This window comes from Panicum virgatum, chromosome 4K, assembly GCF_016808335.1.
Source record: "Panicum virgatum strain AP13 chromosome 4K, P.virgatum_v5, whole genome shotgun sequence".
NCBI classification, from domain to species: domain Eukaryota; kingdom Viridiplantae; phylum Streptophyta; class Magnoliopsida; order Poales; family Poaceae; genus Panicum; species Panicum virgatum.
Window position 1 is genome coordinate 45,259,400 of NC_053139.1, and position 14,967 is coordinate 45,274,366.

Genomic DNA, 14,967 nt, shown 5'->3' on the forward strand with positions numbered 1-14,967 from the left:
CAAAAGTGGAGCCTTGGGATACCATATGCCAAAGTTTGGAGTATGCACTAAATATCTTAAGATTCTTTTAACAGCTACCAAATGACATTCCTTAGGATTAGCTTGAAATCTTGCACACATACACACACTAAGCATAATATCTAGCCTAGATGCACAAAGGTAATCATGGAGCGATGTACCTTTTGATCCACAGATTTTCCATCTTCATTGAGATCAAGATGTCCATTCACGGCCATAGGTATCTTGATTAGTTTACCATCGACCATGTCAAACTTCTTGAGCATATCACTTGTGTACTTGGTTTGACATATGAACGTCCCTTCCTTCAATTGCTTGATTTGAAAACCAAGAAAGAACTTCAATTCACCCATCATGGACATCTCAAATCTCTTGGTCATGATCCTACTAAACTCTTCACAAAACTTTTCATTAGTAGAATCAAAGATAATATCATCAACATAAATTTGACAAACAAAGAGATCTTTTTCTACTTTTTGAGTAAAGATAGTAGAATTGGCTTTGCCCATTACAAAGCCGTTCTTGAGAAGGAATTTCCTAAGACATTCATACCATGCTCTAGGAGCTTGCTTAAGCCCATAGAGCGTCTTATGGAGCTTGTACACATAGTTGGGATGCTTAGTATCTTCAAAACCCGGGGGTTGCTCAACATAGACTAGCTCGGATAGTGGTCCATTCAAGAAGGCACTCTTGACATCTATTTGATATAGCTTGAAATCATGATGAGCAGCGCAAGCTAATATAATCCTTATTGACTCAAGCCTAGCCACCGGAGCATATGTTTCCCCAAAATCCAAGCCTTCAATTTGAGTGTAACCTTGAGCAACCAATCTTGCCTTGTTTCTTGTGACAATTCCATGTTCATCTTGCTTGTTCCGGAAAACCCACTTGGTTCCAATCACATTTTGCTTGGGTCTTGGCACTAGTTCCCAAACTTCATTTCTTGTGAAGTTGTTCAACTCTTCTTGCATAGCCATGACCCAATCCGGATCACCAAGTACTTCATCTACCTTAAGAGGTTCCAAAAAGGAAACAAACGAGTAATGTTCACAAAAAGTTGCTAAACAAGAACGAGTAGTTACCCCTTTTCGAATACTCCCAAGAATATTGTCAACGGGATGATCCCGTTGTATACTTTGATGAACTCTTGGATGAGACACTTGGTGTTGAGGTTGAATAGGTTCACCATCATCATCATTTTGACCTTGAGGTGCTTCTTCTTGAGTTTCTTCACCTTTCGCTCCCCCTTAATCCATGCCGTGATCATGATCGTCACCATGAGCATGATCTTGATCTTGAGGAACTTGAGAACTTGATGGTTCAACTCTAGTGGATGATGATGGATCCTCATTTCTTGCTTCAACTGTAGCATGATCTCCTTCTTCTCTTGGCTTCACTTCACCTAAGCCCATTCTCATGATTGATAAACTTGGTTCTTCATCATCTACAAGGTACATATCAACTTGCTCTACTTGAGAGCCATTCGATTCATCAAATTTCACATCTACCGTGGTCTCAACAACACCGGTGGTTTTGTTGAAAACACGATAGGCGTGCTCATTAGTACCATAACCAAGTAGAAAACCTTCATCAATCTTTGGTGCAAACTTTGAGCCTTTGGTTTTCTTGTTAAGTATGTAACATTTGCAACCAAAAACTCTAAAGTAATGCACCTTAGGCTTGTTACCGGTGATTATCTCGTAGGGTGTCTTGCCCAAGTACTTGTGGATGTAGAGACGGTTGATGGCATGACACGCCGTGTTGATTGTTTCGGCCCAAAAACTATCCGGAGTCTTGTATTCATCAAGCATGGTTCTTGCGGCTTCAATCAATGTCCTATTCTTCCTCTCCACTATACCATTTTGTTGAGGGGTATATGGAGCGGAGAATTCATGCATGATTCCTTCTTCATCAAGAAACTCCTCAACATTGGTGTTTCGGAATTCCGAGCCATTGTCACTTCTAATATTCTTGATCTTCAACTCAAATTCATTTTGAGCTCTTCTAATAAATTTCTTGACAATTCCTTGAACTTTACTCTTGTCATGCAAAAAAGAATACCCAAGTGAAACGAGAATAATCATCAACAATTATAAGACCATATTTGTTACCGCCAATGCTTATGTAGGTGATCGGTCCAAACAAATCCATGTGTAGAAGCTTTAATGGTCTTGATGAAATCAAGATGTTCTTGGCGGGATGTGGAGCACCAACTTGTTTCCCCGCTTGACATGCACTACACAACTTGTCTTTCTCAAAAACAACATTGGTTAGTCCTAGGATGTGCCCGTCCTTTTGAAGTTTGGCCAAGTTCCTCATGCTGACATGGGCTAGTCGGCGATGCCAAAGCCAACTCAAGTCGGATTTTGCCACTAAACAAGTCTTGGGCTCAATCCTCTCCTTAGAGAAATCAACAATATAGATTTTGCCCTTCAAAAGACCCGTAAAAACAATAGAGGAATCCTCCCTTCTAGTAACGGTCACACCCTCGTTAGTAAAGAGACAATTGTAGCCCATCAAACAAAGTTGTGAGACGGACAACAAATTGTATCCCAATTTTTTAACCCAATAAACATCATTAATTGAATTATTATGAGGGTTTTTTTCTTATTTGTCCGATCATACACATAGTCGAACACTCCTACACAAACACAAAATATAAAGAGATAGATGGCCGCTGGTCCGGTCCAACAATATTTCGAATATCAAATGACCTAACACATAGCCAAATTAAATGAGTTGTCATGTACATACCACGCACCGCATTTTGGACGCGGAAAATCCGCATGCCCTGCGGTCGCGAGCCTTATCGTGACCGTAGAAGGGTGACTCTGCTTGGAGATTCGGGAAAGAAGGTGGACCCAAGCAGTATAGCCTTGAAGGGCAAAATTTAAAATGTGCCTCTCTTTCTTCTTACTCGGTTCTTTCTTTCTCTCCTCCAAAACGAAAGTACCGATCTCTCTTTAATTTCGTCTTCCTCCATTATTGCAGTGAACATCTCCGGCCATGGCACCCCCTCCCCGACCTGGCCCGACAGCCTCCCCCGCCGCCAGAACCCTAACGCCGCCCTCCCGCCATCCCCATAGCCTGGCCGGCCGAAGGCCCCCCTCCTTCTAAGCCCGTCAGAGTTGGGGAAGAAGAGAAATCCGGCGAGCTCAGACGACACAAACTCCGGCAAGGCAAGTACGGGCACAGGCGGCGCTGCTTTGGACCTCTGGTGGCGCGGGCGCGGGCGCAGCTCCGCAGCGCACAACTCCGGCCATGAGGGATGAATAATTGCCTTGGCCGGTCAAAGGGCACATGGGGGATGAACAACTATGGTTGAGGGATGAACAATTTCTCAGTCAGAAATGAAAGTTCAGGTCTAGCCTAGTTTCTGAATGTCTGCAAGAGAGAGAGGATCAACTGCAAATCAAAGCTATTATTCAGCTTCCGAACTCCTCCCAGGGGGAGGGGGGGAAGTATCAAGTTTAAGTTATATTCAGCTTTAATTATGTGTCTATTTTCTTTTTTCTGAAAAGCTACCTGACCTCCATCTAGGTTCAAGTTGGATCACCTTCTCACCTTAGGAGTGACCCGTGTGGCCAATAAAATAATAGCAAGTCGCTCTTTCTCCCCCTTCTCGCGGCTACAGTAAGAAAGGGCGAAAAGCAGGCGAGCGCCTTTTTCCTCCGACGATCCGCCGGCCCCCCTCCTCCGGCGGTCCTCGGGACGCCTGAGTCGAGAGGGGTGCTCGTCTCCTCGGCGAGTGGAAGCAGTATAGCTGTCGCTCTAGGTGTCTAGCTGTAGATCCCGGCGGCGGAGGTAGTCCCCGCCTAGGGTTAGGTCTCCCCTGTGCTTCTTCGGTGGTGGTGGCGGCTCGACGGCGCTTCCCCTCGCCGGCGACTGGGATGTTCGGTATTGCAGGGGTCTCTATGGAAGTTTGGGGTTAATGATGTAATTTTCTTTGTTTCCAGGGGGTCTTTTGTAAGAATCCGGGGATGTACTGTGCAACTGTCTTAATATACTTCCCCTTCGCAAGAAAAAAACTTCTCACCTTAGGGAAAAAAAAAAAGCAACGGAACTTGTTGCCACATCTGTAAATCCGAAGATGAATGGGTTGTTTTGCACGGACATGTTTCTCTGATTAACGGAAGCATGTAGCACGGATGGGCACCAACTATTTATTACCTCTAGAAATGTGAATCTGATTCAGATAAAACATGGTAGAAAATTACTCGAACACCGTGGAGACATTCCCTAATTCTATTGTCCCAAATCTCATCGTCTCCCCCACTCTTCGCCTACCCTCTGGATCCATCCATCTCCGCCTCTCCGGCTCCAAGCACGGCAGCGATGCTGGAGGCCAAGAAGCTCCCGCCCCCATCTCGGCTCCAACCCCCTTCAGCTCCCGCCCCCAGCCCTCTCCCCTACCATCACCACCACTACGGCACCTTCCCCCCGCCGTCGCAGCCGCCGCCCGTCGGAGGCGCCACCTACCACGCCTCCTCCCAGATCGGTCGGTACTCCCTAGCCCCCCCCCCCCCCCCCCCCCCCGCGCTCTTATACCCTCGGCTCTTCTTGTTTCGAGGAATGACTCGACGGTTCCGTGTCTTGGTCGGCGCACAGGGTTCGGTAGCCAGGGCGTTGTGGCCTTCCCGGGCACAGTCCAGCAGCAGATCTTCGTGGAGGGTGTCCCCGTCCAGGAGCCGCCCCTGCCCTTCTGCGGCATCGGCATCGGCTGGTTTCTGTAAGTGCGTCCCCATGGCGATAAGCATCAATCTAATGCGGTGGGGAAGTTGTAGATCAGCTAGAGCACTTAGAAACTTAATCATTTGGTATATACCCCGGGTTGTCTAAGACAAGTAGACGTTTCACAATCATTTGGTATATCAACCATGTTTACATGTTATTGTAGTGGTGTGTTTCCTTAGGATGTTTTGTTAATGCTAGCTTGCAGTCAGACTCAGTCAGTCAGACAGTGTTAAACATATACTATTCGGACAGTGGTAAACATATACTATTCAATAACCATGCAGAAAAAGTCAACGTTCTAATAGAAGCTTATGAACTATGGTAATGTATTGAAGTGAATTGTGCTCTCCGTATAAAATTCCTGATTACAAAGTTCGCTGCGATGCTTTAGTGGCATGAAGTAAATCGGCTTGCGCACAACATTTATCCTGAATTTAGCAATTTTCTATGAAAGATCCAATTTTCCACCATATAAACTTCACTTCTGTGTTTCTATTGAAGGTTCTTATTGGGGTTCTTCTTGGCTGCCATTCCGTGGTATGCTGGTGCCTTCCTTCTATTCTTTGTTGCTCTGGACCACAGAGAGAAGCCTGGATTAATTGCATGCACCATTGTTGTAAGTATCCCATTTGTTAAAATAAACAATGAAAAATGTATTTTTTACCTTATTCTTTATGCAGCAGAATTAGAAAACTGTCTCTGTTCTTTAGTTGTTGTACACATGATACAAATGGTCCCATTAAACCTACAATCCGAACTGTTGTCTCCCTTCGATTAGTTGCCATCAAACTAAAAGGGCAAAAGAGTTCCACCAAGTGCTATGAAAGAGAAAAATTCTTTTTGGTATTTTCCTATTTCTGATGAATTTGAATGATAATGATGGTAGTGAAAATAGACATAACTAGCATCATCGATTTGTTTACATTAGAATATTTGCTTTCCCAGTCACAGTCATAGTTGAATTACTTGGCATAACTCAGTCTGAACTACTGAGAAGACATAGATTTAGAGTAATAAGATAAGATACAATGACCAGCTGAGCTGAGTGGTTGACCTTTTCTTTTACTAGAATAATGATCTTATACTAAATACTGTACAAAAAGCTTTAACATTTTGACTGTAGAATTGATATAGCATGATGTTGTATACTGATCTAAGCAATGAATTGGGGGATATCACCATGGCTTCATCCTGAAAAGCTGTTCTCACTGTGGACCCCTGAGATTTGTGTGCTCTGAATTATTTTTACTATTAACTTCATCAGGCTAAATGGTATCATAATCATTCCATCTATCAATTTGATTATTCTCATGTAACAAATATACGATCTTGAGATAGTATTCAGCGACTTTTAAGATTAAATTAAATGTGCAAACATAGTGCATAGCACAATGTTGTAAACTAAAGTTGTATTGTGTTATTCTTTACAATAGTGTAATTTAGAATGTATCGGGTAATAGAAGTAAGTGCATTGAATTTAGTTAGTATACTTTTTGGCGGACAACTTCATTGCCATATATCATGCACATGCATAATGCAGTCATGCTTGCCGGTACATATTAGTATAGATGTTTCTAACAAAGTGACACAGCCAGAAGATTTTGAAGATAGGGGGTTCAAAGCCTAGGATAAAACTAATCAATATTATTTATGGAGCAAAAATAGTATATTGGATTGTATATTAGGTTATATGAGTCATACTGCGTACTTTCTTTTTTGTTGAACACAAAGAAATTCAATGGAATACCCATCGCACATGCTAATTCCGCCTCAGTGTAAACAGATGCTATTTCACTACAACTTTTGTTTTAAGGATTGTGTTGTTATTTGTTTTTCTTTTTTTTATTGGTTTGTAAGTTGTAACAAAGAATTCTTTTGTAGGGCATATTTGCACTAGTCCCACTCATTCTGAACGGTATCAGAATGCATCCTTTCTGGTGAACAATGCTGGATGTCGCCAATCAAAGTCAATATGTAGCTAACATTCCTGGCCCCACATTCGAGATGTCCGTACTCAATAGCTGTATTGTATTGCTCGTGCCTGTGTAGAACAAAATATATGAGCTTGTTTTTCATGTGCAGGCTCCCATGTTTATAATCATGATTTTTTTTGAAGGGTCAACTGAAGGGGAGAGGATCCCCCACCTGGTAGCATTTCATGTAATCACGAACTGTACAGTTTATCTATATAACTTGGCTCCAATCTAACAGTTTACCAGAGCAGGAGCAAGTAGTATATGCTTGTTCACCATGGTCGATCTGTTTGCTTCACTACTGTATTTGCTAATCTTTTAAATGTTGCCAGTCACCCGTGCACATTCACAAGTCACTGCATTCCACCCTTTTTTTCTTTCCTTGGATGCCTCTTGTAGAACTCTTGATCAAAGGGGTCTGGGGCCTGGGGACACGCATGCCCCAAATTGGCCCTTACTAAGCTCCACACTGGAGTAATTACATCTTATAAGATATGCTTATATACTGTGATGTGAAGAGGGTATAGCTAGCATCCTGATGGAGATCTACCAATGAGCTTTGTGGTTAATAATGTATGGTGTTTGCTTACGCATACGTTTGATGGTATCAGCTTAATGCTATTGTAATAAAGAACGGTCTGATGCTCCAAAGGGATTAAGCTTTCTGTTAACTCTTTTCGGCTGACCGTGGCCGGTGGCCGGTGTTGATTTGTTGTGAGAGAAAAGTACCGCTGACTGGCTAGTGCTGGTTTGGTACGAGAGAAAAATATTGTTTACTGGTTGGAGCAAACGGAATGCATTCTAATTTATACTAATCCATTTTGTGTCATAAATTTATTAATACTCTTTTTATAATATTTTTTAAACTTAAAATAGTTTGATTTAGGATGAATCTAGAATTGCATTGCTTTAGGTCAGGACGGAGGGACTAGAGCAGAGGAGACTGGAATTTATTATTCCAACCGTTATTTTAAAATAATAATGCATCTTTGTCAAGTCAACTTTGCCGTTGCAGCACTTGCAAGATTAAGCGTAAGCCGCTGGTCGAAATAAACCTACGCAAGCATGCGCCGAAATGGGCACAATTCGTACACGCGGAGTGTAATTCCTCAGGAAGGGATCCAGCTCTGTGCATGCATGTGCAGAACTGTGCCGATCAAGGAATTCCGTTCAGCTCTAGTTCTCATAAAGAATCGCTTGCTTCAATTGTGGCAAAATGACAAGGTCATGGAAGAGACTTCTGGGAAAATACAAGTATTAGTACTATACTAGGAAGGATTGTGCGCTAGCGTGATGATCCTCAGAAATCTAACATTTCGCAGCAAATTTTTTGATTGTGTGTTAGGGCTTATGGGGACACTGACGCAGTTAGCACATACTTTTGGTTGGCAACTCAGCTACTGCAGAGATTGTACTGAATGCTTGTACACTGTTAGTATGTTACATCGTTGTTACTGTCTACTAATAAGCATCATTTGTTCAAACCCACGTTTTAGAGACAACATTATTGTACGTAGCCCTGACTTTTTTTCAATCTGAATGTGAAGGGAAAATGTTGTTTCAAGTTGTGTCAAATTCATAAACTTATCAAAAGCTTATAAGAATAGGTTTTATACTACTCGATGCCTCAAGTAGTCAAGTAGCACATATTTTGTTAGGGAATGAGAGCTACATTTGTTCAAATCCGAAGTTTTTGATGACGCGATTATTAGTACGTAACCCTGATTTGTGAACCTGGACTTCGAAGGAAGCAGCTAATAAGCGTGTGACTGTAGCTGAAGAATCGGTGCCTTGGTTCAGAGAATTCCTGGCGGCTAATTAAACCGAGGTGTCATTTGGTCACGGGTATCATCTGTTCAACCATTACCAACACAGATCACTTGGATCAAACTCCAATTACCATAGCAGATTAAGGACTTGTTCTACCTCAAGTTGGTCCAATTGGCCGTTAAAAATGACGAAGAAGCCTCGCGCTAGTACGCCAGCTCGTGCTATATAAATCCCAGGCAGCCTCCGATCCAATGCAACATCGCCTTCGAGCCCACCTCGATATCAAACGGAATCAACAGCTAGCCACAGCCTCTGAAAGTGAAATCACAAACACTTTTGGAGCACGCACGCAACAGCCGTCGCTAAGCAAGCTGCATCAATGGCGAGCCTTGGGTTGGGCTTCTTGGTCGCCGCCGCCGTGTCCGCGGTGGCGCTCATGCCGCCGCCTGCCGCCGCGCAGCTGAGGCCGTACTACTACTCCAGCATCTGCCCGAACCTGGAGGTCATCGTCCGGAGCTCCGTGAAGCAGTCCATGGCGCAGTCCCCGATCTCGGCGCCCGCCGCGCTCAGGCTCTTCTTCCACGACTGCGCCGTCAGGGTACGCACGCGTACCGAATCATCGAGCTGGTGGCTGCATATATCCGCGCACAGATCATCCACTGATCCACCATTCGACCGTCTGTCTGGTTGATGCGCGTGCGTGCAGGGCTGCGACGCGTCGATCATGATCGTGAACTCGAACGGCGACGACGAGTGGCGCAACCCCGACAACCAGTCGCTGAAGCCGGAGGGGTTCCAGGTGATCCTGAACGCCAAGGCCGCCGTCGACAGCGACCCGCAGTGCCAGTACAAGGTCTCCTGCGCGGACATCATGGCCCTCGCCGCCAGGGAGTCCATCGTCCAGGCAAGCGAGCGCCGAGCACCCTGCAGCCACCCATGATTATTCACCAGCAGATGGCCATGGCCGGAATACAGTTCCCACTCATGATTATATTCATCAATGGTCGCAGAGCGGCGGGCCGAACTACGAGGTGGAGCTCGGGCGGTACGACGGCCGGGTGTCGACCAAGGCCAGCGTCGTGCTGCCGCACGCCAACTTCACCCTCGACCAGCTCAACGCCTTCTTCTCCGGCCTCGGCTTCTCCCAGTCTGAAATGATCGCCCTCTCAGGTAAACGGCCGGCTGCTGCTCACTCATCAGACTCAGTCATCACCTCGATCGATCACTTGTCTTACACTCCGCTTGCGATCCACGTCGCCAGCCTGACCTGACCTGAGACGATGACCCTTCTGGTTCTGGCTTGTGTGCGAATCCAGGCGGCCACACCCTCGGCGCCGCGGACTGCCCCTTCTTCCAGTACAGGATCGGCACCGACCCGACCATGGACTCCGGCTTCGCGTCGCAGCTGAACAGCACCTGCAGCGCCAACCCCAGCAGCGGCTTCGCCTTCCTGGACGACTCGCCGGTGACCTTCGACAACTCCTTCTACCGAAACCTGCAGGCCAGGAAGGGGCTCCTGGGCTCCGACCAGGCGCTCTACTCCGACGTCAGGTCCCGCGGCACGGTGAACTACTACGCGGCGAACCAGGGCGCCTTCTTCGCCGACTTCGTGGCGGCCATGACCAAGCTCGGCAGGGTCGGCGTCAAGACGGCGGCCACAGGCGAGATACGCCGAGACTGCCGCTTCCCCAACTAGTTATTGCCGGCCGGATCGAATTGATGACACACACATCATTCAACATTGATACATGTACCATGTGTTACAGTACCATTAGTTATATATAGTTTATATATAAAGGCTGTAATTAAATAATAAGCTCATGGCTTTGATTCATATATGGGGCCCCTGATGTGTATAATATATACCCTCCTTGTGATTAAGTGATTAACTGATTGTCTATGCATGGTTCCTACCAAATATTAACACTTCATCAAATGATTATATGTTTCTAAAAAAATGTTAGGAGCATGATTAACTGGTGCTATCTCCATTATTTAATGTATGCATGACGTTTGGGACAACCTAATTAGTTTAAAATTAATTTATTTGAGCTATGCAATTTGTGAGCCCACCTGTTGGGCGCTTATTGGGCCATGCATGGACTAGATCTGGCCCGTGAGAAACATGTCTTTGTTTATAATTCTGTACAATCCAAAAGCCCCAACGCATGGGCAAAACGGTGGTGGTGCCTCGACGAAGGAATTCAGCTCAGCACTCCCATCTCTTATCTTTGCAAGGAAAAGGCTTGCTTGCTTCAGTTGTGGCAAATCGACGAACTCATCAAGTGTGTGTCTCTATAACAAAATCAAAGGTTCTATGTACTCACTACCGGAAATGTGTAATATGCCGTGTGCCAAATAGTTTATCGTGTGCTAAAATACGGGCACACGGCAAACAGACACTTTGCCGTGAGCCCAAAATAAAACACACGGCAAACACCACACACACGGCAAAATTTCCTATTTGCCGTGCGCCAATACATGGAACCCACGGCAAAAATAAAACACACGGCATATTACAATCTTTGCTGTGTGCCACCGTCAAAGCACACGGCAAACTTCGTGCACGTGCCACTCACGTGCGGAGTTGGCGAACGGAGGTGGACGGAGGGGCGGCGGAGGTTGACGACGCTCAACTTTGCCGTGTGCTGCAAGGGGCACACGGCAAACATGCTAATTCGCCGTGTGCTACACCTTGGCACACGGCAAACAGTATACTTCGTCGTGTGCTTTCTCTAGGCACACGGCAAACAGTTTGAAAATTTTGAATTTTCAAACACAAAACTTTTCTATACTTCTGAGACATTGCTTGGTACTCTGTATTAAAATTTGGTATTTTTGTCGTAATGTTCACTATATATAAATATTGTGTATCTGTTAAACGAATTTTTCGGATGAGTCAAATTTTGAAATGATATTCGTGTTTCTGAGTGCACAGTAAGAGGTCATGTCGTAGTTGACATTGTCATTTCGAAAATGGTGTTCACAAAAAGTTCTCGTGAACGTAGAACCAAATAGTTGTAAAATTTTATAAAATTCAAATAAAGTCTGAAAATTATGAGATTTGTCGATTTCTTATGCTCTCTTACATAGAATCTATGGTAAAAAATTGAGGGAGTTCTGCACGTGTTTGTCACGTACGCTGCTTATAAACTCAAACTTTCCCGAAGAAGATCTGGGTAACGGAGAAAACGCGGTATAAGGTTGTAGGGCAAACACGTTGAAATTTGAATTTGATTTCTACACTTTTTATATGGGCAATAGAGAACATAAATGACTTCATGTTAATTTTTTGCATTTTTTGGATCCGTGTGTCCACGGTGCAGACACACGGCGAACAGACGCCGTCAGCTAGTCCGGACGGCGTCTTCTCGCTTTTTTACGCCGTGCGCCTATATATACACACGGCAAAAAGGTTCGCCGTGTGCGCGACTTTTGACACACGGCAAACAAGGGCTTCGCCGTCCCTGTAGCTACCGTCGGCGCTTTGTCGTCGGCCACCGTCGGCGAAGTCTTCGCCGTGTGCTTACGGTTCTTCGCCGTGTGCCTCGGGCACACGGAGACTCGGCACACTGAGACTCGGCACACGGAGACTCGTGGTCTCCGGTAGTGACTGCTACTGCTTAACTAACGGGCCATTCTCGAAGCTCAATGATGGCGCCATGCCGTCGGTTTCATCTCATGGCTCCAAAATTGATGTTGATTGACAGTTGATGAGCTTTACTATCTCAAATTACCAACCTTTCAGGATAATTCAGCACATAATTAGTCGGTTATTCATGATACATGAACATATTACTTTGATCAAACTCCAGTACTTAACGCTCTTCCAAAATGTAAGGTGTTTTAGTTCTTGGCCTAAGTCAAATTTCAAAGACTTAACTTTGATCAAATTTATATAAAAAAATCAATTTTTATAAAAAATATCAACATTTAAAATACTAAATAAATGCACTGTTAAAATATATTCATAAAAATATACTAAAATACTAAATAAAGTTCTATTAAAAATATATATTCCACATATAATTTATTAATACTGATTTGATGTTATAAATTTTATGGTGCAGACTTTTCATAAACTTCATCAAAGTATAGAAAAGTTAATTTGACTTGAGATAAAACTGAAATATCTTACCAACTGCAGGGATATTTGTCGTCCTCGAGTAGATCGCATTGGCATTTCGAAAGGACGATCGAGGACGCCACACGCCAGTCCGCGCCAGCCTATATAAATCCCACGCAGCCTCCGTTCCAATGCGCGCCATCGCTTCCAAACCCCGCCTCGACCCAACGAAATCACCAGCTAGAGGTGCCCACGGCCAGCTGCCACGCTTTTTGGAAGAAGCACGCAACAGCGGAGCAGCCAAGCTGAAGCTGCAGAGCAGCAGAGGGAGTAGCTACTAGATAGCTAGCAGTCTAGCTATCATCGATTCATCGATGGCGAGCCGAAAGCTGGGCTTGTTCGTCACCGCCGTCGTGTCCGCGGCGGCGCTCGTGCCGCCGTCCGCCGTCGCGCAGCTGAGGACGGACTACTACGCGAGCGTCTGCCCCAACCTGGAGAGCATCGTCCGGGGCTCCGTCAGGCAGTCCATGGCGCAGTCCCAGATCGCCGCGCCCGCCGCGCTCCGGCTCTTCTTCCACGACTGCGCCGTCGCGGTACGCACATCCTGACCCCTGACTGAGCTGAGCTCGATCGATCGGGTCGTCTCGACGGCCGTGTCGTTGTGCCCCCGTCGTCGTCCAGTGATGATCAATCGATCGAGCACCTGGGCTGCACGCAGGGCTGCGACGCGTCGATCATGATCGTGAACTCGAACGGCGACGACGAGTGGCGGCACAGCGACAACCAGTCGCTGAAGCGGGAGGGGTTCCAGACGGTCCTGAGCGCCAAGGCCGCCGTCGACAGCGACCCGCAGTGCCGCAACAAGGTGTCGTGCGCCGACATCCTGGCGCTCGCCGCCAGGGAATCCGTCGTCCAGGTACCCAGCCAGCTTCGTTCCTTGCTTGCCACTCGGATAGACCACATACACCACACTGATCCATGTGCAACTTTGAGAGAGATCAGAAAAAACTTCGCGTTCAAAAAGAATAAATCTTTTTCAGTTACATCCATGTATAACTAATTTCTGTTAATTCTCTGCACGCGTGCACACTGGTTGCAGAGTGGCGGGCCGTACTACCAAGTGGAGCTGGGCCGGTACGACGGCCGGGTGTCGACCAGGGGCAGCGTCGTGCTCCCGCACGTCAACTTCAACCTGAAACAGCTCAACGCCTTCTTCTCCGGCCTCGGCTTCAACCAGACCGAAATGGTCGCCCTCATGGGCGCCCACACCCTGGGCGCGGCGGACTGCCCCTTCTTCCAGTACCGGATCGGGAGCGACCCGAGCATGGACCAGGGCCTGGCGTCGCAGCTGCGCGCCACCTGCGGCGCCAACCCCAGCGGCGGCTTCGCGTTCCTCGACCCCTCGCCGGGGGGCTTCGACAACGCCTTCTACCGGAACCTGCAGGGCGGCAGGGGCCTCCTGGGCTCCGACCAGGTGCTGTACAGCAACCAGAGGTCCCGCGGCTCCGTCGACGCCTACGCGGCCAACCAGAGCGCCTTCTTCGCCGACTTCGTGGCCGCCGTCGCCAAGCTCGGGAGGATCGGGGTGAAGACGGCCGCCACCGGCGAGATACGCCGCGACTGCCAGTTCCCCAACTAGCAGCGAGCTCGTTAATTAGTTGCTTAATTAACCTCACCAGCCCGGCCGGCCGGTATCGTAGATGATACATCATATATACATGCATGTGTACCATACAGTACAGTACTACTAGTAGTCTATGACGGCTGTAATTACAATAAGCTGATGGCTTTGATTCAGGGGCCTGAAGTATAAGCTAGATACCCTCCTTGTGAGGTGCCTTGTGTGTTTCTATCCCTTATGGCTCTTTTATGCTAACTAGGCAAATATGCCTGGCCTGTGTGTTGCTACAAATAAAATTGGTTTAAGTATTGGACTAGATACATGCCCGTGCGTTGCTACGGGTTAACATTACGATCAAATAAAATAACACCAAAATAATATGTAAAAAATACAAATTGATCCTACCAATAAGTGAAGTAATTAGGATCTAACCGACGCCTAGTTGCATGTGCTTTTCATTCATCAATTTCAGAGTGATATTCACAACTAAATTTCCTAATATACACATAGGGTGATATGGGCATATAACTAAAAACCTATTCACACAAATGGCAGATAAACATCAGGTGAAAGCAAAATGACAGCTTGCAACCAGAGATAAACATTACAGAGATGAGTTTGGTAGCTAGCTAGCAATCACTTCCACTCAAAATTGAATTAATTGCAAAAGCAATCTTTTCAACAATAATCTCCATGCGAGACCCAAGCGGGCATGAGGGAATGAAAAGACAGTTGGGGCGGGAGCAAGCGCGCCTACCTTGCCGATCTTCTCAAAGTAGTCGATG

At 46.1% G+C, this 14,967-nt stretch overlaps 3 protein-coding genes across 3 annotated transcripts; all 3 read left to right on the forward strand.

Moving 5' to 3' along the window:
* The first annotated feature begins 4,205 nt into the window (after positions 1-4,205).
* Positions 4,206-7,010, forward strand: LOC120704338 (60S ribosomal protein L18a-like protein). The gene is made up of 4 exons (XM_039988692.1): positions 4,206-4,516; positions 4,627-4,747; positions 5,254-5,368; positions 6,634-7,010. Exons 1-4 carry the CDS (start codon positions 4,354-4,356, stop codon positions 6,691-6,693), a joined length of 459 nt encoding a protein of 152 aa, XP_039844626.1. The 5' UTR covers positions 4,206-4,353; the 3' UTR covers positions 6,694-7,010.
* A 1,758-nt stretch (positions 7,011-8,768) lies between these two features.
* LOC120705248 (peroxidase 45-like) lies at positions 8,769-10,394 on the forward strand. The gene is made up of 4 exons (XM_039989706.1): positions 8,769-9,093; positions 9,202-9,399; positions 9,506-9,665; positions 9,812-10,394. The coding sequence occupies exons 1-4, from the start codon at positions 8,875-8,877 to the stop codon at positions 10,189-10,191; spliced, it is 957 nt and encodes a 318-aa protein (XP_039845640.1). The 5' UTR covers positions 8,769-8,874; the 3' UTR covers positions 10,192-10,394.
* A 2,349-nt stretch (positions 10,395-12,743) lies between these two features.
* LOC120704339 (peroxidase 45-like) lies at positions 12,744-14,478 on the forward strand. The gene is made up of 3 exons (XM_039988693.1): positions 12,744-13,154; positions 13,280-13,477; positions 13,661-14,478. Exons 1-3 carry the CDS (start codon positions 12,936-12,938, stop codon positions 14,198-14,200), a joined length of 957 nt encoding a protein of 318 aa, XP_039844627.1. The 5' UTR covers positions 12,744-12,935; the 3' UTR covers positions 14,201-14,478.
* The last annotated feature ends 489 nt before the right edge of the window (positions 14,479-14,967 follow it).

Bases quoted from the DNA above. Each gene is read 5' to 3' on its own strand.
- LOC120704338 (XM_039988692.1), top strand. From the start codon at position 4,354: ATGCTGGAGGCCAAGAAGCTCCCGCCCCCATCTCGGCTCCAACCCCCT. The intron at 4,517-4,626 runs GTCGGTACTCCC...GTCGGCGCACAG, and splicing joins CCACGCCTCCTCCCAGATCG to GGTTCGGTAGCCAGGGCGTT. The intron at 5,369-6,633 runs GTAAGTATCCCA...ATTCTTTTGTAG, and splicing joins TAATTGCATGCACCATTGTT to GGCATATTTGCACTAGTCCC.
- LOC120705248 (XM_039989706.1), top strand. From the start codon at position 8,875: ATGGCGAGCCTTGGGTTGGGCTTCTTGGTCGCCGCCGCCGTGTCCGCG. The intron at 9,400-9,505 runs GCAAGCGAGCGC...CAATGGTCGCAG, and splicing joins CCAGGGAGTCCATCGTCCAG to AGCGGCGGGCCGAACTACGA. The intron at 9,666-9,811 runs GTAAACGGCCGG...GTGCGAATCCAG, and splicing joins TGAAATGATCGCCCTCTCAG to GCGGCCACACCCTCGGCGCC.
- LOC120704339 (XM_039988693.1), top strand. From the start codon at position 12,936: ATGGCGAGCCGAAAGCTGGGCTTGTTCGTCACCGCCGTCGTGTCCGCG. The intron at 13,155-13,279 runs GTACGCACATCC...GGCTGCACGCAG, and splicing joins TCCACGACTGCGCCGTCGCG to GGCTGCGACGCGTCGATCAT. The intron at 13,478-13,660 runs GTACCCAGCCAG...CACTGGTTGCAG, and splicing joins CCAGGGAATCCGTCGTCCAG to AGTGGCGGGCCGTACTACCA.